General features: G+C 33.9%; 3 protein-coding genes across 6 annotated transcripts; 2 read left to right on the top strand and 1 right to left on the bottom strand.

The window, feature by feature from the left end:
- Positions 1-239: 239 nt before the first annotated feature.
- LOC100644568 (ATP synthase-coupling factor 6, mitochondrial) lies at positions 240-3146 on the top strand. 2 transcript variants are annotated; one of them, XM_048409237.1, is made up of 4 exons: positions 240-387; positions 679-827; positions 903-1027; positions 2966-3146. In XM_048409237.1, exons 2-4 carry the CDS (start codon positions 685-687, stop codon positions 3001-3003), a joined length of 306 nt encoding a protein of 101 aa, XP_048265194.1. In that variant the 5' UTR covers positions 240-387; positions 679-684; the 3' UTR covers positions 3004-3146. The 2 variants fall into 2 exon arrangements, with proteins under 2 accessions (XP_048265194.1, XP_003398256.1); XM_003398208.4 differs by lacking the exon at positions 2966-3146 and adding an exon at positions 1146-1267.
- Positions 1252-10348, bottom strand: LOC100644263 (DNA polymerase epsilon catalytic subunit 1). 2 transcript variants are annotated; one of them, XM_003398205.4, is made up of 27 exons: positions 10021-10345; positions 9821-9944; positions 9528-9746; positions 9228-9460; positions 8921-9161; positions 8535-8851; positions 8186-8432; positions 7575-8127; positions 7046-7487; positions 6749-6986; positions 6321-6674; positions 6037-6251; positions 5779-5962; positions 5158-5703; positions 4832-5073; positions 4554-4758; positions 4258-4433; positions 4017-4186; positions 3593-3929; positions 3337-3526; positions 3095-3261; positions 2737-3025; positions 2562-2657; positions 2204-2481; positions 1999-2131; positions 1713-1924; positions 1252-1645 (listed from the first exon to the last, which is right to left on the bottom strand). In XM_003398205.4, exons 1-27 carry the CDS (start codon positions 10104-10106, stop codon positions 1336-1338), a joined length of 6804 nt encoding a protein of 2267 aa, XP_003398253.4. In that variant the 5' UTR covers positions 10107-10345; the 3' UTR covers positions 1252-1335. The 2 variants fall into 2 exon arrangements, with proteins under 2 accessions (XP_003398253.4, XP_048265184.1); XM_048409227.1 differs by lacking the exons at positions 1252-1645; positions 1713-1924; positions 1999-2131; positions 2204-2481; positions 2562-2657 and having other exon boundaries at positions 2787-3025; positions 3169-3261; positions 10021-10348.
- A 250-nt stretch (positions 10349-10598) lies between these two features.
- LOC100644770 (pinin) lies at positions 10599-14201 on the top strand. Of its 2 annotated transcripts, XM_012312553.3 has the most exons (6): positions 10599-10944; positions 11311-11503; positions 11578-11751; positions 11820-12114; positions 12193-12473; positions 13699-14201. In XM_012312553.3, exons 1-6 carry the CDS (start codon positions 10784-10786, stop codon positions 13717-13719), a joined length of 1125 nt encoding a protein of 374 aa, XP_012167943.1. In that variant the 5' UTR covers positions 10599-10783; the 3' UTR covers positions 13720-14201. The 2 variants fall into 2 exon arrangements, with proteins under 2 accessions (XP_012167943.1, XP_012167941.1); XM_012312551.3 differs by lacking the exon at positions 13699-14201 and having other exon boundaries at positions 10601-10944; positions 12193-13422.
- Positions 14202-18431: the final 4230 nt, after the last annotated feature.

Below are 18431 nucleotides of genomic sequence, written 5' to 3'. Positions count from 1 at the left end.
ATAAATAGATGGTTCACACTAACTTCAATTTTTACCTACTACTTTATTAATGTACATTATAAAAATTAAAATGTAAACTTTTAAAAATATAAATCTGAAATACAAACATGAGCTCGATAGGGTGAACCAATTTATACTGGTATCATTATTATAAAGATATAAGTGTTAGCTAGAAATAGATAACTAAATAAATATTTTGATCTTTTCGATAGATTTATTTCTAAAATATTAATATCTTTAATTTATTATATTGTGCAATTTTAACCAATCACATAGCCTGTTGGTGGAGCTTATCATACATAAGTAAGAGTGCATTCTATATATTGACATATATTCTAGGGTAACGAATAACGACAAGTACCTTCGAGGTTCTGTCCGAATAAAAAGGTAAAGATATAGTACTTTAAATTCATATTACGATTTTTAACAGTATTATATATCTTTTTTGTATCTCGACAAGTTTTTATCATGTTTTATTCTGTTTATTACATCTTATGTAATAAACGTAACCTATATTACATAAGAGAAATCTTGTATAGCATTTCCTTTATTTAGAAATTTGAATCTATATGTTAAACAATTTTCATTATTGACTTTGTTTCTTGTCATTTATCATTTTATCATTTTTTCATTTAAAGTTTCTATAATTAAATATGCATTTTATATTCGATTTGTTAGGGAAAAATGCTTACCCAAAGAATCATTACAAGTGTACCAAAAGTTATCAAACGTAACATTGGTATTCTTGCACCAGCACTTCAAAAAGCTGCGGATCCTATACAACAACTTTTCTTAGACAAAATTCGCGAATATTCTGCAAAAAGCGCGTAAGTAAAAGTAAAATATCTCAACACAAGTGTTCTAATATCAATTTATGTCTTAATATCAATCCATAAATTTAGTGGTGGAAAATTAGTTGATGCTACTCCTGAGCTTGAAAAAGAGAGGCAATCTGAGCTTGATAGAATTCGGAGACAATATGCTATAAAGGGTGATCCAAAAGATTTCCCAAAATTTAAATTTGAAGGTATGCTCATTACTTAAATTATTAATAGGAGTATGTATAGTATTTTATATTATATTAAACGAGTTGGAAGTCTTACAATTATAAAGTATTATAAAACATGAAAGATTTTTTCTTTCAGCTCCAGTAGTGGAAAAATGAATATATTACGTAACTCTTTACAAGTATATATAAGACTAGAACATTAAAATTGTTATACTTGATAAATAGTTATAGAAATATATGTATATGTAAAACTATAAATATAAGGTTAAACTTTATTTTCCTTAATATTGCTTAAATTAGATATAATCACAGTAAAAACATATAAATTATTTTGAATCTACAAGAACTTTTGTATTCTGAATTATTTCTAACAATGTTTTCATATTAGATTTTATAGCCACAGATTTACAGATCTTCATAAACTTCTCTATTTCACTTTTAGGAATCAAAGTTTTAAAATTACCAGAACAAGAACAAAGTTCGTTCATATTTTCCCTCTTAATTTCGTTACATTTACAACATTGTAAATCTTGCAACATATAAGCCATACTTTTATGATCTAACATGTCCATCAAAAGGAACTCTATTTCATCATTGTCATAGTCCATTTTACAAAGAGGACATTTCCATATGTACCTGTACAAACAGTAATATTATGTACTAGAATACACACTTTATGCATTATGCGTGCATTGTGCATTACCTATTCCGATCCATGGTACAAAAGTTATCTTTGCAAAGATCGATGTCCCTTGTGTGATTACATACTTTACAAATAATTTCAGGCACAACTAAAGAAATGCACGGATCTTTCCACTCAACTAGATCGCTGAAACTGCCAACTCTAATTAGTTTTAACATGTTTGTTCGCAAATAGTATACTTCGTTTTCAACTTCTGCATCCAGAGATAAAACCTGATATTAAAATTAATTTTCATGTACTTTCCTCGTAAAGTAATCCTAACATATTCGTATTCGTGTTTAAATACCTTACAAACTGATTTTATCAACTCCAATGCTGGATTAATTTTCTTACTGTCTTTACCATCTAAATCTAAGTTTGGACATTCTTCAATTGTTAATGTTTTTTCTGGGAGATTTTTATGTATTTTCTGTACAATTCTATAACATAATTGAATAAAATATGTCAATTAAGTTCTTCATATAATGATAAAGTAAAACAATTATACTTACTGGAATAGTTTTTGGGACATATCTCCCTTTATCAATTTTTTAGCAAATTCTGCAGTATTCTCAAGTGATCCTAATCCAAGTTGTGCAGTTGTGCAGTTGTGTGATAATTGACTTAAATTATTTAAGTTCCTAGGCCTTACAGTAGTATTCAATTCGTGTTCCAATATGAACTGATAAATTGCATGGAAGTATCCCGCTATTATAGCAGTAAAGCTTGATTGACATGCAGCTTCTTTGGGGAGACACTCCATTAAATTCCAGTTCATGACTATTTCAGGCTTAATAACAGAGAAAATCCAATGAAAATATCACAAATAGAAAACAAAAAAAAGAATTATATGCCTTAGTAAATACTTACCTCACTGTCATTCTCATCTTCAGCATTTTCATTATTTGTATCTGTAGTATTTTCCATATCTTTTGGTAATTTTCCTTTTATACCTCCATAATTATGCTGTTAATTTATACAAATGTTTTTATATATTAAAGTATGCCATTTATTATTATATCGAAAGAATTGAAATTTTACTTACTACATCAAGCCATGTTAAATACTCCCAACACTGTTCAAAAGTTATTTCAATACTGTGGAATAGTTCTTTATTGCGTATTGTTTGAACAACGAATTCCATATAGTTTAATGCATCACTCATTGTCCTTTTCTTGGTACAAATGATGATTTTATTAAAATTGGCAAAAATAATTATGGATCCCAGATTTTTAAATTCTGCTAATAACTGTGCGAATAATTTTTTCATATAGGTATGCAAAGTTCTTTTCAAAGCAGGATCGTAAAGTAAAGAACTGGGCGAACGTAACCATCTAAGAAGTATAAATTTACGAATTAAAAAAGAACAAGTGTAACACTGGTATAGAGATGTCCGTGCTTACCTGTAAAAATGAATAATTTGATAATCTGCAAATATATTTTTATGAACTGATACATCTAGCAGCCATGTGTTTACCATATTTCGCAATATTCTAAAAGCAGGACTGCAAAGAACAGTTTCGTCGTAATTAGGAATTATATTTGTCATGCCATCATGTGTTGCCATATCCTATGGAAAAATTTGAGTTACATATAAATATATTCTTATACGCTTTCTAACACGTTCCGTTTCTAAATTATATACTTGAACAGATGTCTGTTGTTGAGTGTGGAATGCAACAAAATTACTAGTCCCATCAATATCGTGAATATGGTGATGCTGTAATAATGTATTTACTGCTAAACTTTCTATCTCCAATTCAATACAAACACTAGAATATGTTCCGGCATTATTTGCAGCAGAATGTAAACTTTCTTCATAATCTGTCAACAATCTGTAATTGATTGTATATATTAAGATAATAGCAGTAATTCAAATTTCATGTTTAAGCGTATGCAACCTGTTATCATCATTTTCGCTGCCACCCAAGTCTGGTTTCTCTGTTGGAGAACACCATAATACAAAGTTATTCTTTTGCAAATGTCTTGCAAAAAATAAGTCTGCACCAAAAACAATAGGATCCGCAGGAATATTTCCAATTGGCACATGAAGGAATCTACATTGTTCTGTCATTAATTCATAAATTTGCTGACTCTTAAGGTAATGACGTAACATGGTTTTTGCACCAACTTTCTGCCACTCCAGTGTATTGTATAAAGTTTCAATATCTTGTACATAGGTGCTAATTAGAGGAAAGTCATTAAGTAATGGCATGTGAGTTACTAATGTCGTTTTATCTAAGGTAAAAACGTAAAGTAGAAAAATAAAATAAATGACAAAAATTTAATGAAAAATTTCTGCATATAAATCTAAATAAAATATACCTAAAGCTGTCTGAATAATAAATACTGTTGGACCATGTCCCTCGTTTTTATATGTAGTTATAACTGCTTGTATAATACGACAGACTTGTTGAAAGTTTGTTTCAAATTTTAATTCGAATCGCATCGACTCTGGTAAAAATTTTACTTTGTCTTCCCCGTTTGTGGATATACTGCAAAAGAATTACTTTATAATCATTTTCACAGACTAGTAAAAACGAAACTCAGATTTTGTAAATTATACACTGTATCCCGTTCTTGAATGTACAACGTGTTCATATTAGGCATCTGATTTGACGAAACAGAATCCAAAACAAATATATAAGCTCTTTTAGTTGCATTTAAAAACAGTCCCCATAAAGCTCTTTGATGGTTTGAACTCCAATGATGATATAAGAAAATATAATTAGTTTCATTAAGCTGAAATATTAATATCCATTATTACATATAATATAATATTATAATATCCATTATTATAATTTATTATAAAACAGATATTCTTTTAGACCAAAAAAAAATTACAAGTTAAAATACCATTACATTTTTAAGATATGATTGCACAGCAACACTCTTGTATTCTAACTGATCTAGGGCAAATGTATCTGCACCATCTGCCATGGTTCGTGCTGCCTTAGGATCAACTGTACAAACGCATCCTAATTGAAGAATAGCTCTAAACTCTAGTGACATTTGAGTTTCATAAATTCCTTCAATTTCTGGTCTACTCATATCTTCTAAAAGCTCCCTATGGATAAATTAGGATAATTTAGATAATTAAATATAAAATATCATCAAACAGTTTAAAGAATGAAACTCACTGACTGTATAATTGAAACTGTGTTTCCGGCACAGTATATTGATATAAATTATATATAGGTCGAGATCGTGGAAGAACTTTCTTGCTTTCTTTCCAAGATACTCTTTTACCTGGTTCTGGATTAGGTTTAGGTTTACGAGTATTTACATAAAATATACGAGGTATTATAAGACGCAATTGATGTAAATCTTTATCGACTAATACCCATAATCGATATAAACCAGGCTTGTTTGTTGGTGATATCTAAACCGATAAATTAATTATTTAAATCATTCAATACAATTATTGAATTTTAAATATCGTTGTTAAAAAAAACATTTTTCTTACTTGAATAATTTGCCATGGATTCATAAGCAATTTTCTTTGAGTTCGCTTGAAAAAGCCACCCAATGTAGATGTATTGGTATCTCTTGCAACACCCCAAGAAACTTCATCTCCATCATTATTAGAACGCTTACTCTTCTTACTCTTCTGATATTCAGCCCTTTGCTTCGCTTGATGAGCCCATTTCTGTTTGTGGAATTCCAACCATTTTAATCTTTCTTCCCTTGTTGTTCCCATTGGTGGTGGTGAACCTAGAACTTCTTTCCAACTTCTATTTGCATTTTCTGCTTCGTTTCTTTCTAAAAACTGTCGTTTTCTTTTATTAACAACTGGCAATGACTGCTTAGAAGTTGAGGGTTTCCCGGCGATATCCTCTATATCGCATGTTTCAGATGATTCTATATCTTGGTCGCCAACATTTTTTTCGTTATCTTTAGGCATCATGGTAAACATATCAGTAATCTTTTTTTGTTTATGCGTTGCACTTTTTTCCATTACTCTTTTATGCAACCAGTCCGGGTGTTTCACTCTAGGAACCGGATTGGACAACTAAAAAAGAATTATTCTCCTATTGTTATATTTAAATTAGGAAGTTTCAAATATCTAGATAAATAAGATAAATACTCCTTGCATTGCTGCTGGAATTGTAATAATTTTTTGAATAGCACTTCCGAGTCTTTCAATATAATAACTCCAATCTAAAATATCCCGTATGTCGTCGCTTTGTAAACTAGAATCTTTTAACCATTTTCGTAAATAGTATTTTCTTATTGCAGGTTCCGATTGAAATATTGCTAATGGTATTGCCCTAATTGTATAATGAAATATGTAATTTTATTGTCATACAATTTTCTTCATACAGAAGCAAAACTTCATCCCTACCGTTCTGTAACTGGTGCGCCTTGAGGTTTATTAGCAATAATGTATTTACATGCTAAGCCAGCATCTTTAATCATTTGATCACCTAAAAATTCCGCTAATCTTTTAGCAGTAGAAATAGACGTCGACTTTTGACTTCCATATTCCTCCAATTTTCGTGACATTGATTTGTTTTCGGATATAAGTTCAAATAACTCCGAATCTGGCATATCTGCACACTATAAAGATTTATATATTTAGTTATTAATATGTTACATGTAAAAGAATCAACAATATTGGATATTTACTTTGCTATAAAGAATATCAAGCCAATAATCTGCATCTTTAGCTACTGACGCATAGCACTCTTCTAATGTGCTACCTTTTAAGAAAGATTCGAATACGGACGTCTGAAAAACTTTTATTAGCTGAAGTTCACCTCTTCGTTTTACTTCAAAACCTTTCAGTTCAGCTAAAGAACCGTCGAAATTGAAGACTGCGTATCGTTTTTTTAATCTTTTTCCTTCTTCTTTTGCTGCAGGTAATACCATAGCTAAATAAGGACCATCCACTTCAAAAAATATAGAGTTTTCACTCTTAATTTTATACGTAAGATTTTCAGGATCAACGAGTTCATGGTATACGTCATTAGTAAATTGATCCTATAAATAATATGAAAATGATACAAAAAAAGAACTCTAGTTAATAAAAAGATGTTGTTGCGATTCTGATTTACCTTCACCATAAAATTAAGAACAGCATTCGGATATGATACTACCAATTTTTTTTTCTTTGGGTGAGTAGTATAAACAACAACATTATCAGGAAAAGATGCTGGTAGAACGCACCAGATTCCATCCGTATCTAACTCTAAAGGTCGACCAACTTGTTCGATAATTTCTCTAGCTCTCATAATAATGTGTGCTCCCGTGTAACATACTATGCCACCCATCTCCATACTAAACCATCGAGACCTAACATACCAAACATTGTATTAATAATTTTAAATATAAGAAAAGATAAACATACATACCCTTTTCTCATAACGTATCCATAGAAGGAATTTAAGATACATTTGTGTGCCAGTTGTAATGAATCATATAGTACTTCTCGATTTTTAGCAGACTTAATATCAGCAGCATCTCCTTTTGCTACGGCTACCGCCACCTCTTGTTTAGCTACCTTAGTAAGCGCCTTGTATTCATATCTCCTATCTCTAAACGCTCGTACAGTGTCAACATAAAATGAATTCTCTTTTTGGCAAATCGTTTGTGTTCTTTCTTCCATGCTAGTAATCTTAACTTTCTTGTAAGCTTTCTTACAGTACTCTGTGAGTCGTTTCTTCTCATACGATACTTGTTCCTCTTTAGATAATTCATGATATGCTCTACGAGCTCCGCCTGGGAATTGCGGTGGAAATTTTTCATTTTCAAGTTGTTGCTGCATTCGTTGATATTCACTTAAAGTTGCAGTGACTGAAATCAAGTAAAAATATATGTTTGTATGTAAGATTAAATTTTATTACATTATTCAAATATTATTTACGCATCTTGTTGTCTTACAATATTCTCCTCTCCACATCCACTCCATTTTTCTTTGGCAAAGTGCTCCTGGTTTATTATAATTGCATGCAGCACATACAGTTTCATCGACCATCGCGGATGGTTGAAGACGATTGGTTAAAATAATATTTGGATACATAGCACCGACATCTAAGTGATATATTACGGGGTTCTCTAATCTCAATGGTTGATTTCTTAAACCTTTCAATTTCATTGTAATTTCTTCAACCACTTCCTCAAAATTTGTAACCATTTCTATGGGCACTTTTTCTTCTTCTTGTATAGCATGCTTTAATGCAGATTCAACGCCATTTATTAATTCTTCTACTGCACTTGGTACTATTTTAAAACGACAAGGAATATCGGCTCTGAAAACACCAGATTCTAAAGCTTCAACATGTCCTCCAACATACGTTTCTTGGTCCAATAAATGACCATCTTTTGTAAATTTGTTGAATTCCTGCTCCTGCTTGTTAGGAAATATAATGTTAGCTTGAAAAGCTTGCACCATTAAAAGAGATTCGCATAATGTACCAGATCCTTTTCTGAGTACCTGTAAATGAAGAAATATAATTTATATCATCTTTACTATAGCTTGCTATATAACTTACTTCATCTGGTTCCATAGGAATAATGGTACACAGAGCAAATATGAAAGGATGAACATATTTATAGTAAAGATAATACGTTGCAACCGCATCAGAAACTGAATAATTTGCGAGAGTCTCTGGATCCTCAGACGCCAATCTACACATATCTTCGGGATCCAGTTCCACTGGATTATATCTAAGCTTTGCCTTTGCTACAGCTTTTAAATTCTGAGAACCTACAGGAAGATACGAATCGCGCCTGACCCAACTGCAATGAAAATTATATATTAGAAAAAGCTCTTTATGCAATCGTTCTTTTTGCAATTCTTTATGATAGTTTCAATAAATTTAGTTTTATATATTGCAGTACCATAAACAGTCCATATGCATGGCTGGTCTACTGCTGTAAACTCCATCACGATTTTTCGAAAAACCAATTCTGTCTTTCATATCCATGTTATGAAAAGCTGCTCTAGTCTCTACAAATGGCCAATCGAAAAAATCACCGTTGTATGTTACGAATATATGTGGTCGAATATCATTTATGTGATCGAAAAATCTTTTTATTGTGGCCTTTTCATTAGGTTCGTTGAAAACTGTAAAAAATCCCTCAAACTCCGGTTTTGGGGTATACTCAAAATTTTCGATATCATTTGCAATTATTTCTCTATTTGTTATTAAATACCCCTGAAAATGTAAATATGTATAAAATATACTTAAAGCATCAAGTAAGTATTAAAATAAGACATTTTTCACCTGTCCATCAATCATATATGAGATCATCATAATTTGGTCAGTATCGGCATCTGGAAATTTCAGAGGAAGTTTTGTAGTTTCAATATCATATGCCAAAACAATTGGATCAGGTGGTTCAATAAGATCATCTCTCTTTGTAATTATTGGTACATCATTTCCTCTTGTTTTCACAGAATACCAGTTACCACAACAAATTTTCATGTCTATGGAGACACGAACATGATGTGGTACATCGTATTCTCTGTAGAAATATATGCACACCGTTAACATAAATATTATACTCAACATATAAGTGAAAGTATATTACCTGATATCAAGAATATTATCCATAAAATCTATGGTTTGCTTCTTAATATCTCCCGTACTCTGTTCTGTATTTAGTACATCTGATAACATGTTTGAATAATAGGTATTATGTTTTTCACGTTCCTTATTTAATTTTACAGCTTTCATAATACCACGCCTGACTTTATTCAAGTCCACAGTATTAATAAAAGAAATTTTTAAATATTTCTGCTTTAAACCAATGAGGTGATTTGACTAAAAAGAGACGATAGAGAATTATCAATTCTAACATCTTTTATATCTACTTTTAATTTTATCATACCAAATCAAGATCTTCTTTATAAATAGTCTGTACTTTATGTATTAAATTATTATATTTTTTATTTAAACCAGTAGAAACTTCCTCATATGTATCCTTTTTGCATAAAATATAAAAATATGGATTATAAGGATACGAAATTTTAAATCTAGTACAGTCTTCTTCTAAAAAATAATAGTCCACACCACTCATTAATCTTTTATCATTTTCCATAATTTCTGTCTATAAAAAAGTAAAATAATTTAAAGAACAAATACAAAGCAATTCATAATATTTTATATGATTTTTATACTTACTGCATGCATATTGATAAGAAATCCTATTCTTTCCTTCATATCAGTTACTCTATGAAAACCATATAAACCATCGATTCTTATATTTTCATTAACTTCATTTACCCTGTTGCCACCTGAAATCTCTCTAAAGAAATGTAAAAAGAGTGAATAAATTACAAAAATAGTAATCCATAATACACTTTAAATTACAATTTAATTACCCTGATGCATTTCCTTCTTGACTTTGATTATTCCCTGTATTTTCCTTAAACGCTCGAAATTTCCCTGTATTTTGTAAACTTGTCATTTTGTACGATAATCAATTACGTAAACTACAAGTAGCTTTAATTATAAACAATATGTCACCAATTAATATAAGAAAAACAGATATTATCAGTTATTATTTAACAAGGCACTGTGATACTCGAAGCATGTGTGTACAGGTTGTAATTTGCCCGCCAATAGATCTATTGGTCTATAGATATGTGTGTAATAAGAGAGAGAATAAGAAGAAAATATTTCTAATAAAAATACATAAAATGTAAGTTGAATAACAATAAAAATTATACTTGTTTTTGTATACAATATACTTTTACATTTCTTTAAATTAATTAATCTATATTTTCAAGTAATACATATGTAAGTATATATGATATTGCAATTTTAGTTAAAAGCCATCTTTCAAAACTCAATCTCATCATTTCTTTTATTTCTTTCTTTACTCTAAACATTTACAACAAATTTTTAAATATCCTAAAGATTAGGCTTTTTATATATAAATTCAGCCAATTATAATATATTAAGTTAGCATTATGAGAAATTTACTAGAGGTATGATCTACAAGCTCAAGGAAAAATCCCGAGACTTATCGATTTGGAAAAAGGAACGAAATTGTAGGTGGCTCCACGACAGTAATGCGGTTCGACAACAATCGTTAAGTAAATTGACTTCGCAATTTAAGTGAACGTACAGAGATATAAATAAATGAGAAAATTAGATACACAAGAGGCCTGGGGTGCCGAAAGGTTAGAAGCGCAATTAGAAGCCGCTCGAGATGGTCTTCGGGGACTCGATCGAAGTATTCGAAAGATTTTGGGCCGGGATCTGCCTGATGGAGAAAACGGACCGCTACAACCACCACCCAGGTTAAATTCTGAATAATTTATTTCCAAACACCCTTAAACCATCATAGCAAAATGCCATTTCATAAAATATACATCTTGCCCAATAGTTCAATAATCTTTGAATGAAACACTGTTGTCTACAAACATAACCTATTTCATTTCGATAATTTCCACTTTATTAAATTATACGTGATCTCATCGTATTTACTGACGTATCGTAGTAATGTTGTAATGAGAGCTTTATTTGTTTAAGTGCACGATACATAATTACCAAACTTGATAGTGATAAATATTCGTTCCACTTAACTATGTAACCTTATTAAAATAGGAAAGGAAGACTATGTGTATATTTATTGAAATATTCTTTTGCATTTATAATTTCAATAGATTATCACAAAAGAGACCATTGCAAGAGGATAGAAGGCGTGTTGTTTCTGATTTTGTCAACAATGAACTACCTGGTGGAAAAAGGAGATGGCAAGGTTCAAATGGTGAACCAAAAACAGTTTTCAGTCGGTTAAGTGCACGTGTTCCTTCTAATAATGACGATAGTGCTGATGAAGATGATAATGTTATTAAGGTAGAATTCTATAACAATTTGCTCATTCTTACCGATATATTGTTTTAAGTATTATTATTGAATGGGTATTTTAGCCAGCAGTGTCTTCGAGAGTGATAGCAACACCGAGAGAGATTCCATCTAGACAGGAAGTTATTAGACGGGAAAGAATAGATGAACGTAGCAGGCAAAGGAATAAACGAATGTTTGGTGCCCTTTTAGGAACATTACAGAAATTTCGGCAAGAAGAAACTAAACTGAAAGCAAAGGTATATTTCTTCACTTGATACGAGAAAGAATTTTTTTTCATATTTCTGAAGATAACAATCTTTTGTAGGAAGATAAAAAAGCAGAAGTAGAGGCAAGAGTAGAAGAAGCCAGAAGAAGAGAAAAGGAAGAATTACGACGAGAAAGACAACAATTATTCTTATCGCGTAAACGGCAACTAGCAGAAGTTCGAGCACTAGAGGCAAAATTGGCGCGCAGCCGACAATTTCAAGATTGGCGTGCGGCGCAATTACCACTTGCTTCGTTTATAAAAACGCGTGCCCAACCTCCTATTTATTACGTACCAAAGCGTAAACATCCACAAACTGATATTCTACTAACGCAATCTGCGAAAGAACTTCATGGTACGCACTTCGATAAAGAGCGTTAAGTATAAATTTTAAATAAAAGGAATTATAATATGCGTTTGTTTCATATTACAGAGGAGATCGAAAGAAGGGAGAAGGCATTGGTCGAAGAGCTGGAACTTATAGAAGTGCAAGTAGGTCTCGGGAAACATCAACAAAATTTTGATGGATCCGCAACATTAAATACAACAGCGGAAGTTCCACAGTCGACGGAAGAAGGAGAAGAAAATCGCGATCCAAATCCAGAGAAGAACTTAGAATCAGAGAATAACGAACCGGCTGATGTTTCCATGAAATCCGACAAGGATGAAAATTACGAAAACACGAATGATATTGAAAAGAAGGAGGAAGTAAAGGTAGATGAAGCAAAAGATGAAAATAATGGCTAGTATTAAATGTACTTACAATAATTGTACATATTACGTACATTGAATGGTCCAACGAAGGAGAAGATGTTTTTCTTACACAACACTTTACATGTATGAATGAATTTTACAATTTTCAAAGAAAACATTTCACTTTTTACTTGTCATCATATAGATATAAATTCATTCCCTTCATTGAATTACATGCTCATTTTGTCATCATCCAAATGTCAAGTAGCAAACGTTATTCAGATTTTTCTTAGATGTAAGAAGAAACACTATGATCGGGGATATAGTTGCATTTCATTGGAACCAATATTTTTTAAATGTTATATATTTGTATCATGGCTGTTGTAGAATATTATTTAAGTAATTACCATCTTGTAAGTAGGACAAAAACTTTGAGAAATAAGTGGATAAATGTCGATAAACAGTCGTTTAAATTGAATCGATACATTTATAGTTTGGGAAACATTATGTAAAATAGTCCGCTCATTGTTTTCTTCGTATCAGCATCTGTCTTTTAATACGTATGTGAAGAAGAGAATCATTGAATAAATGATTTAATGCTTTACGTGTATCGTAGAATAAAATATAAATTCCAATTTCGAGGATATCTGTTGGTAACATAGTATAATTCAAATACTTACGAAAATTTGTATATTTGTGTTTCCTCCCTTTACTTTTCTTTTTTATTTTTTTTTTTTTTTTTTTTTTTTGTGTTGTTGTTGTTGTACACACCATATGTACGATACACATTAATTACGACGGTTAAAAAGTCGATAACTTTTTTCCATAGCAATATTAATAGATACCTGTTACATAAAATGAATTTGAATCTATTATCTTAAGAGATAATTTTTCTTTTGTTTTTATTAAATAAGAAATAAACAAATTTTGGAATTACATGTATTTTTAAATAAACTAAAAATGAACGAGATCCTTCTATGTACATGCCCATTTCGTTTTCAATTAAGTTGTGTTACATATTCGATTAAAATTTTTCTATTGATCGAATCTACAATGTAACTATTAATAACTTTTAAACCGTTCAAATTTGCCTGAATCGAACACGTAGTATAAATCTACGTGAAATAATCGTCTTCAAAGTACTTGCATAATTATTTCTGTTCCATTTCCCGAACAATTATGGTACCCATATATTTTCTTTCGGCGTACTTTGTAAATTAACTAAATTATGATTAAATTTTTTCAGATTAAATTAATTTTCCAGTAAATATTCCAACGAAGGATATTTCAAAGTTCATTAATTCCCATTTAATCGAACGTGAACACCTCGGAAGATGATGCACGATTCAGCGATGAGAAGAGGTGCAGTTCATAAAGAAGCGAAGATTAAGCGCTGTAATTCGTTAACTAATTTACGCCCAGAACGTAATCCCGAATCTTTGTCGGTGAATTCTACGGGACATTCTATCTTTCCTGTGATATTCAAAGGTAGGAGGGGATGGCATGAAAGGGGCGTTCCGCCATGCAACCTCGGAATATGGCTAATGCGTCTGTGCGCCGTCGTTCCATCCTCCTTTTGCACTTCGGTAAAATAACTCCTTTGGACAGTAAGTGGTAACCTCTTTACAAAATATTTACATTAAATTATCGTTTAAATGAAATTACTCTAAGTAAGATCGAGTTCAATCAAAGCTACTCTGTAAACGAATACGAATAAAAATGATCATTGACCCGCTGGAGGAGACAGTAGCCAAGCTTGTTCGTTAAATCTTTCGAAGACACGCAAGATGTTACTCTTTGGTCTAAAGGAAAACAATTCCAATTTCCGAAGAATTAAAGAAGAACGACGAGACCTTTGCTTCGGATGAGTCGACCAACGTTCTTACAATCTTCGTAGTTTCGTAGTTGGAGTATTTATCTCGTTAAAATTGGATGGAGCAGGTTCGCAACAAGGTGAAAGAAGATTCTGTTTTTACCACGCAGATAGAATACGATCCTCTCTTGGTTCCACCATTTTACCAGCTGATAAATAATTGTAAAAACCGCTTTGAAGACTAGACGAGGTAAATACGCGAGATTGCCTCGCACGTCAGCCGTCGTTCGTTCACGGAAGCGAAAAAAGGGAACAGATTAAAAGTTGGAGCGGCGACGCTCGACATCGGATAGCGCAGAGGCATGAAGCGTGCGACGCGACGCGTCGCGGAGACATGAGAGGAGCCGACAGGGGCTAGGGGTCTGCGAGCTATTTGTACACCGAATGGAAAACGCGCCAAACACTCGCCTCCAGACGAGAGGAACCACGCTGGACCACGGGAATGGTGACGTTTTCTTAATTACCGCGTTTCCTTCTACTCCTTTCCCTCGATCCTATTTCCTATCGAGAAAAAGACTTCATCGTCGTCGGGATAAGAGAAGATGGAACAAGAGGAAGCAGAGATCGGGAATCCTGATGATAGTAGATGATCGGAGATATTATTCTACCAAGATCTTCGAGAAGGTGAAAGAGCATGTGATAGGAACGACTCGTTGAAATCTAATCTAATTTAATTTAACCCTTTGAGTGCGTCTAGCGCTGACGATCGCTGTGGACGGAATACTTTTTCGTTAGACTGAACTCTGTTGATTGACTATTGAAAGCGCAAATCGTAATAAGTTATAGTAATTCTTTTGCACGAGATTAAATGATTCAAGAGCGTTATTTCTTAGTAATTTTTAATTATTTATTATAAACATTGAAATTTACAGTTAACTAGAATTTGGGTAATAAACTAGAAAACTAAATTTAGTAAATATAACACAAGTTAATAATTCAGTTGTGTGTGAAAAATTCAGTGCTTGAGAAAACTAATTAAACCAGATGTAGAGTTTTCTTACAAGTGGTGACCACTTCGACAATAACGAGCCACTATTGGCATTTGTTTACTGCCGTAAGCAATGCATTTATATTTATTTCACACAAACGTAATAGTGTCACTTCTGCGTAGGTGTTCGGAAAAATTGAAAAACCCATACATGCGTCCTTAGCCCATGCCGGGCACTTACAGAAAGCGCATGTATATGTCCTTAGTCCACACCGATAGCTTTCGCCAGACACCTATATGCGCCCACAGCACTCAAAGGGTTAATTGCGATTTATTTGCGGGGAAACCCCCATTGGAATATACAATATTATATTACAGTTACTATTCAAGTATTAGTTTGCATCGTTGGTATTTAACGCAATGCGATTAAAAGTAAGATTTTGAAATTCTCAATGATTCGAAGATAGTCTATAAGACCATTTAACACTCCATCAGCAAACCGAATACCGTGAGTTATTCTTCTTCTAAGAGTGGACATTACGAGCTGGCGAGCACGACACGTAAAAGGCGCGCAGTGGACTCGTCACAGGGTTTGGCGGTGGTTCGACTGTAGGGAAAAATTATACGTTTCTCGAAGTACGGAAAAGTTATTCCATCATCGTGTTTACCTCAGCTCGTTCTCGGGAAATCGCGCGACTCGAGGTTGACGCTGCGCCTTTCCACTTGCGCGAAATCTCGGCCCATTAATCGTGCCCGTGCTCCTCTAATACATTCTATTCTATTCTAAGCGAGACAGATACGCGGCGCGGCCTGTTCTCTCGCGGAGGGTTTATTTACCCGTTAATTTATTAGCGTATCTTCGTCATGGCGTAGCTCGTAATCGAGCGCGACGGAGTTCGCGAGCACGGCGTGCCGCGCGAAGCAAAACGCTCGCTACCAGAACTCGCCGTATTTTAAACGGCAAGGAATCGCAACCGGACACAACGACCAGGAACACCTTTATCTCACGCTTGGGTCTTCATGTTCGTTGAAAAACCGCTGACGTGTATTTGCCGTGGAAATTTATACGCCTATTCACGGCCAATGTCCGTCCACTCCTCTGATATTAGAACCTGTAACTGTTTGATGGAGCTTTTACATCCGAGATAAATTATTCTGTATATTCTCTACACGACGATGTACGTAGTTAGAAGAACGAAATTTTTGGACGTTGTTCTAATTCCAGTTATGCTCTAAGTCTCTTTACCACCATTAACAATTCGCCTTCCGTGTATTACTAAATCGTTATTATTAAATGTCTACCTTAATCGATAATAGGTTCGTCCGTAAGTTCGCGCGGTTTTCGTTTCACATCGAATATTATATCCCGTAACAATCGCCTATCGGCTATGACCCATAGGTACGTCGTTCGATACCTTCTGTTTTCTTCTTTCGTGCGACTTTTCCGCGTATATTTTTCCGTGCCAATAACAAAGCGACAGATACGGAGATTAACGGAAACAAATGTTCGCTCCCGCCGTTATAGTCGAGGCGAATGTTTCTTTCCACGACTGGCAAAGTGGATCGCGGAATTCTTCGAACGATGAATCCGAAAATTATCGCAACGTTGAGAAGTTGCAAATATTACGGAGAATACGAAACCGCACTCACCTATGGACCAACCCGTTGGTTGATCTGCGATTCTCTTGCTTGTTACTCCACAGTGTGCAGTCGTTACACGGTCTGCCACGAGATCTCTGTTCCTCCTCTTTCTTTCTTTCATTCTTGCAGAAAATCTCTCTACAGTAAGCACGTATGAGAAGTTTTCAGGAAGGAGAGACTACGAGGACCAAGGAGCATCCCCCTTTCTTTTCCGCGGTTAATAAAAGTGGCCCGCTGTTAATGAGACCGTGGAAAGCCGACACTGAACAACTTCCAAAGAAGCGGTTCCCGTGAGCAGGTTCTGTCGCTCCTTTGACTAGGGAGTAATAGAGTATCGGGGCGGAGTATCTTACCGCGGAATGGAAAAGGGGATATTCGTATTTCAAAGGGACAGACCGTCATGCCGGCGCGATGCTCGTTATGTTATAACTCGCCTAAACATCAGGAGAAAAAGGCGAACGGTTATATAGCGTGTACGTCGGCAGCAAAGCTAACGATTCAACAAGTTTTTAGACTTTCGTGAATCTCGTTTGTTTGGTTTCCGACAAAGGCGAAGATCGGGAAATTAGAAAAGTTTGTCCTTTCTCGCTCTTCGATGAAATACGATGATAAGCGAACGATGTTTAGATGGCAACCACGTTGATTTTGTATAAATGGCGGCTGAAAGGAGGTCCATTGGAAAAACTATCATTGGTTATTTTAGCCAAGAATCGTGAAGCTGGAAGCACCAAGTGGGTGTCTAATTTCGTCGAAGAGGAGGGATTTCACGCTCGATCAACGCTGATTGGACAACGCCGGTCCGTTTGCTTTTATAACTTGGTGCTTTCGTACGCTCGTGCGCGCTCGCCTATGTACTTGCACAGAGGAGAGCGCCGAGCGTGTTATGTGCTATACCTATGCCTGTTGTCAAAAATAATTAATATTACCAAATTTAAGATTAGCGGAAATGGTACTATTGTATTTATTATTACTTGTACTTACTTCTCTTAAATAATTCTTGTTCCTCGGAGTCGAAACTACGTGGCGAACAGGGTTCCCTTATGCAACAAGCATTTCGCCGGTCGAAGTTTAATTAAAATGGTAAAACGTTAACGGGCAGCTCTCTTGCAGAAACATTGTTTCTGTGAAAAACAAGAGAGGAAACGATTAATTTAGTTGTAAGCTTGTACGCCTTAAGAACGATATCGCAGCTCATTAAACATTGCACGGCCATTATCTGTGGTTACAGAGAAACGTTGCTGATTATTCGGAATGGAAGCATCAATCAAGCAGTGCACGTTATCGGTAGTTACGCGCGAATCGATCCATGTACGCGCATTTATTACAAGACCGTTAACAGAATACGTAAAAGCCCGAGATAGACAATAATTCTATCGGACACAATACCATCGAACGTGCTTTACGACCATCCCATCTCTTCTAGATACGTTCTACTCGCTCTTTCATTCGTTGGCTGGCCGCAGTCAATAAAGAATCGACGGAACGAAGATGGAAAGTTAATTTCTTCGTTGTTGAAAGCTTCCCTGCAAGACGAAGC

This window comes from Bombus terrestris, chromosome 10 (assembly GCF_910591885.1).
Source record: "Bombus terrestris chromosome 10, iyBomTerr1.2, whole genome shotgun sequence".
Lineage (NCBI taxonomy): Eukaryota > Metazoa > Arthropoda > Insecta > Hymenoptera > Apidae > Bombus > Bombus terrestris.
The sequence above is the reverse complement of the archived record's forward strand: the minus strand, read 5'-3'. Positions and strand labels throughout refer to the sequence as shown.

What these genes read in the sequence shown, in the direction of transcription:
- LOC100644770 (XM_012312551.3), top strand. Translation starts at nt 10,784, where the DNA reads ATGAGAAAATTAGATACACAAGAGGCCTGGGGTGCCGAAAGGTTAGAA. An exon ending in AAGATGATAATGTTATTAAG is followed by an intron (nt 11,504 to 11,577) that starts GTAGAATTCTAT and finishes TGGGTATTTTAG; the next exon opens with CCAGCAGTGTCTTCGAGAGT. An exon ending in ATCTGCGAAAGAACTTCATG is followed by an intron (nt 12,115 to 12,192) that starts GTACGCACTTCG and finishes TTCATATTACAG; the next exon opens with AGGAGATCGAAAGAAGGGAG.
- LOC100644263 (XM_003398205.4), bottom strand. Translation starts at nt 10,106, where the DNA reads ATGACAAGTTTACAAAATACAGGGAAATTTCGAGCGTTTAAGGAAAAT. An exon ending in ATAAAGAAGATCTTGATTTG is followed by an intron (nt 9,461 to 9,527) that starts GTATGATAAAAT and finishes GTCTCTTTTTAG; the next exon opens with TCAAATCACCTCATTGGTTT. An exon ending in TGCAATCATATCTTAAAAAT is followed by an intron (nt 4,434 to 4,553) that starts GTAATGGTATTT and finishes TTAATATTTCAG; the next exon opens with CTTAATGAAACTAATTATAT.
- LOC100644568 (XM_048409237.1), top strand. Translation starts at nt 685, where the DNA reads ATGCTTACCCAAAGAATCATTACAAGTGTACCAAAAGTTATCAAACGT. An exon ending in GAATATTCTGCAAAAAGCGC is followed by an intron (nt 828 to 902) that starts GTAAGTAAAAGT and finishes CCATAAATTTAG; the next exon opens with TGGTGGAAAATTAGTTGATG. An exon ending in CCCAAAATTTAAATTTGAAG is followed by an intron (nt 1,028 to 2,965) that starts GTATGCTCATTA and finishes TTTTTCATATAG; the next exon opens with GTATGCAAAGTTCTTTTCAA.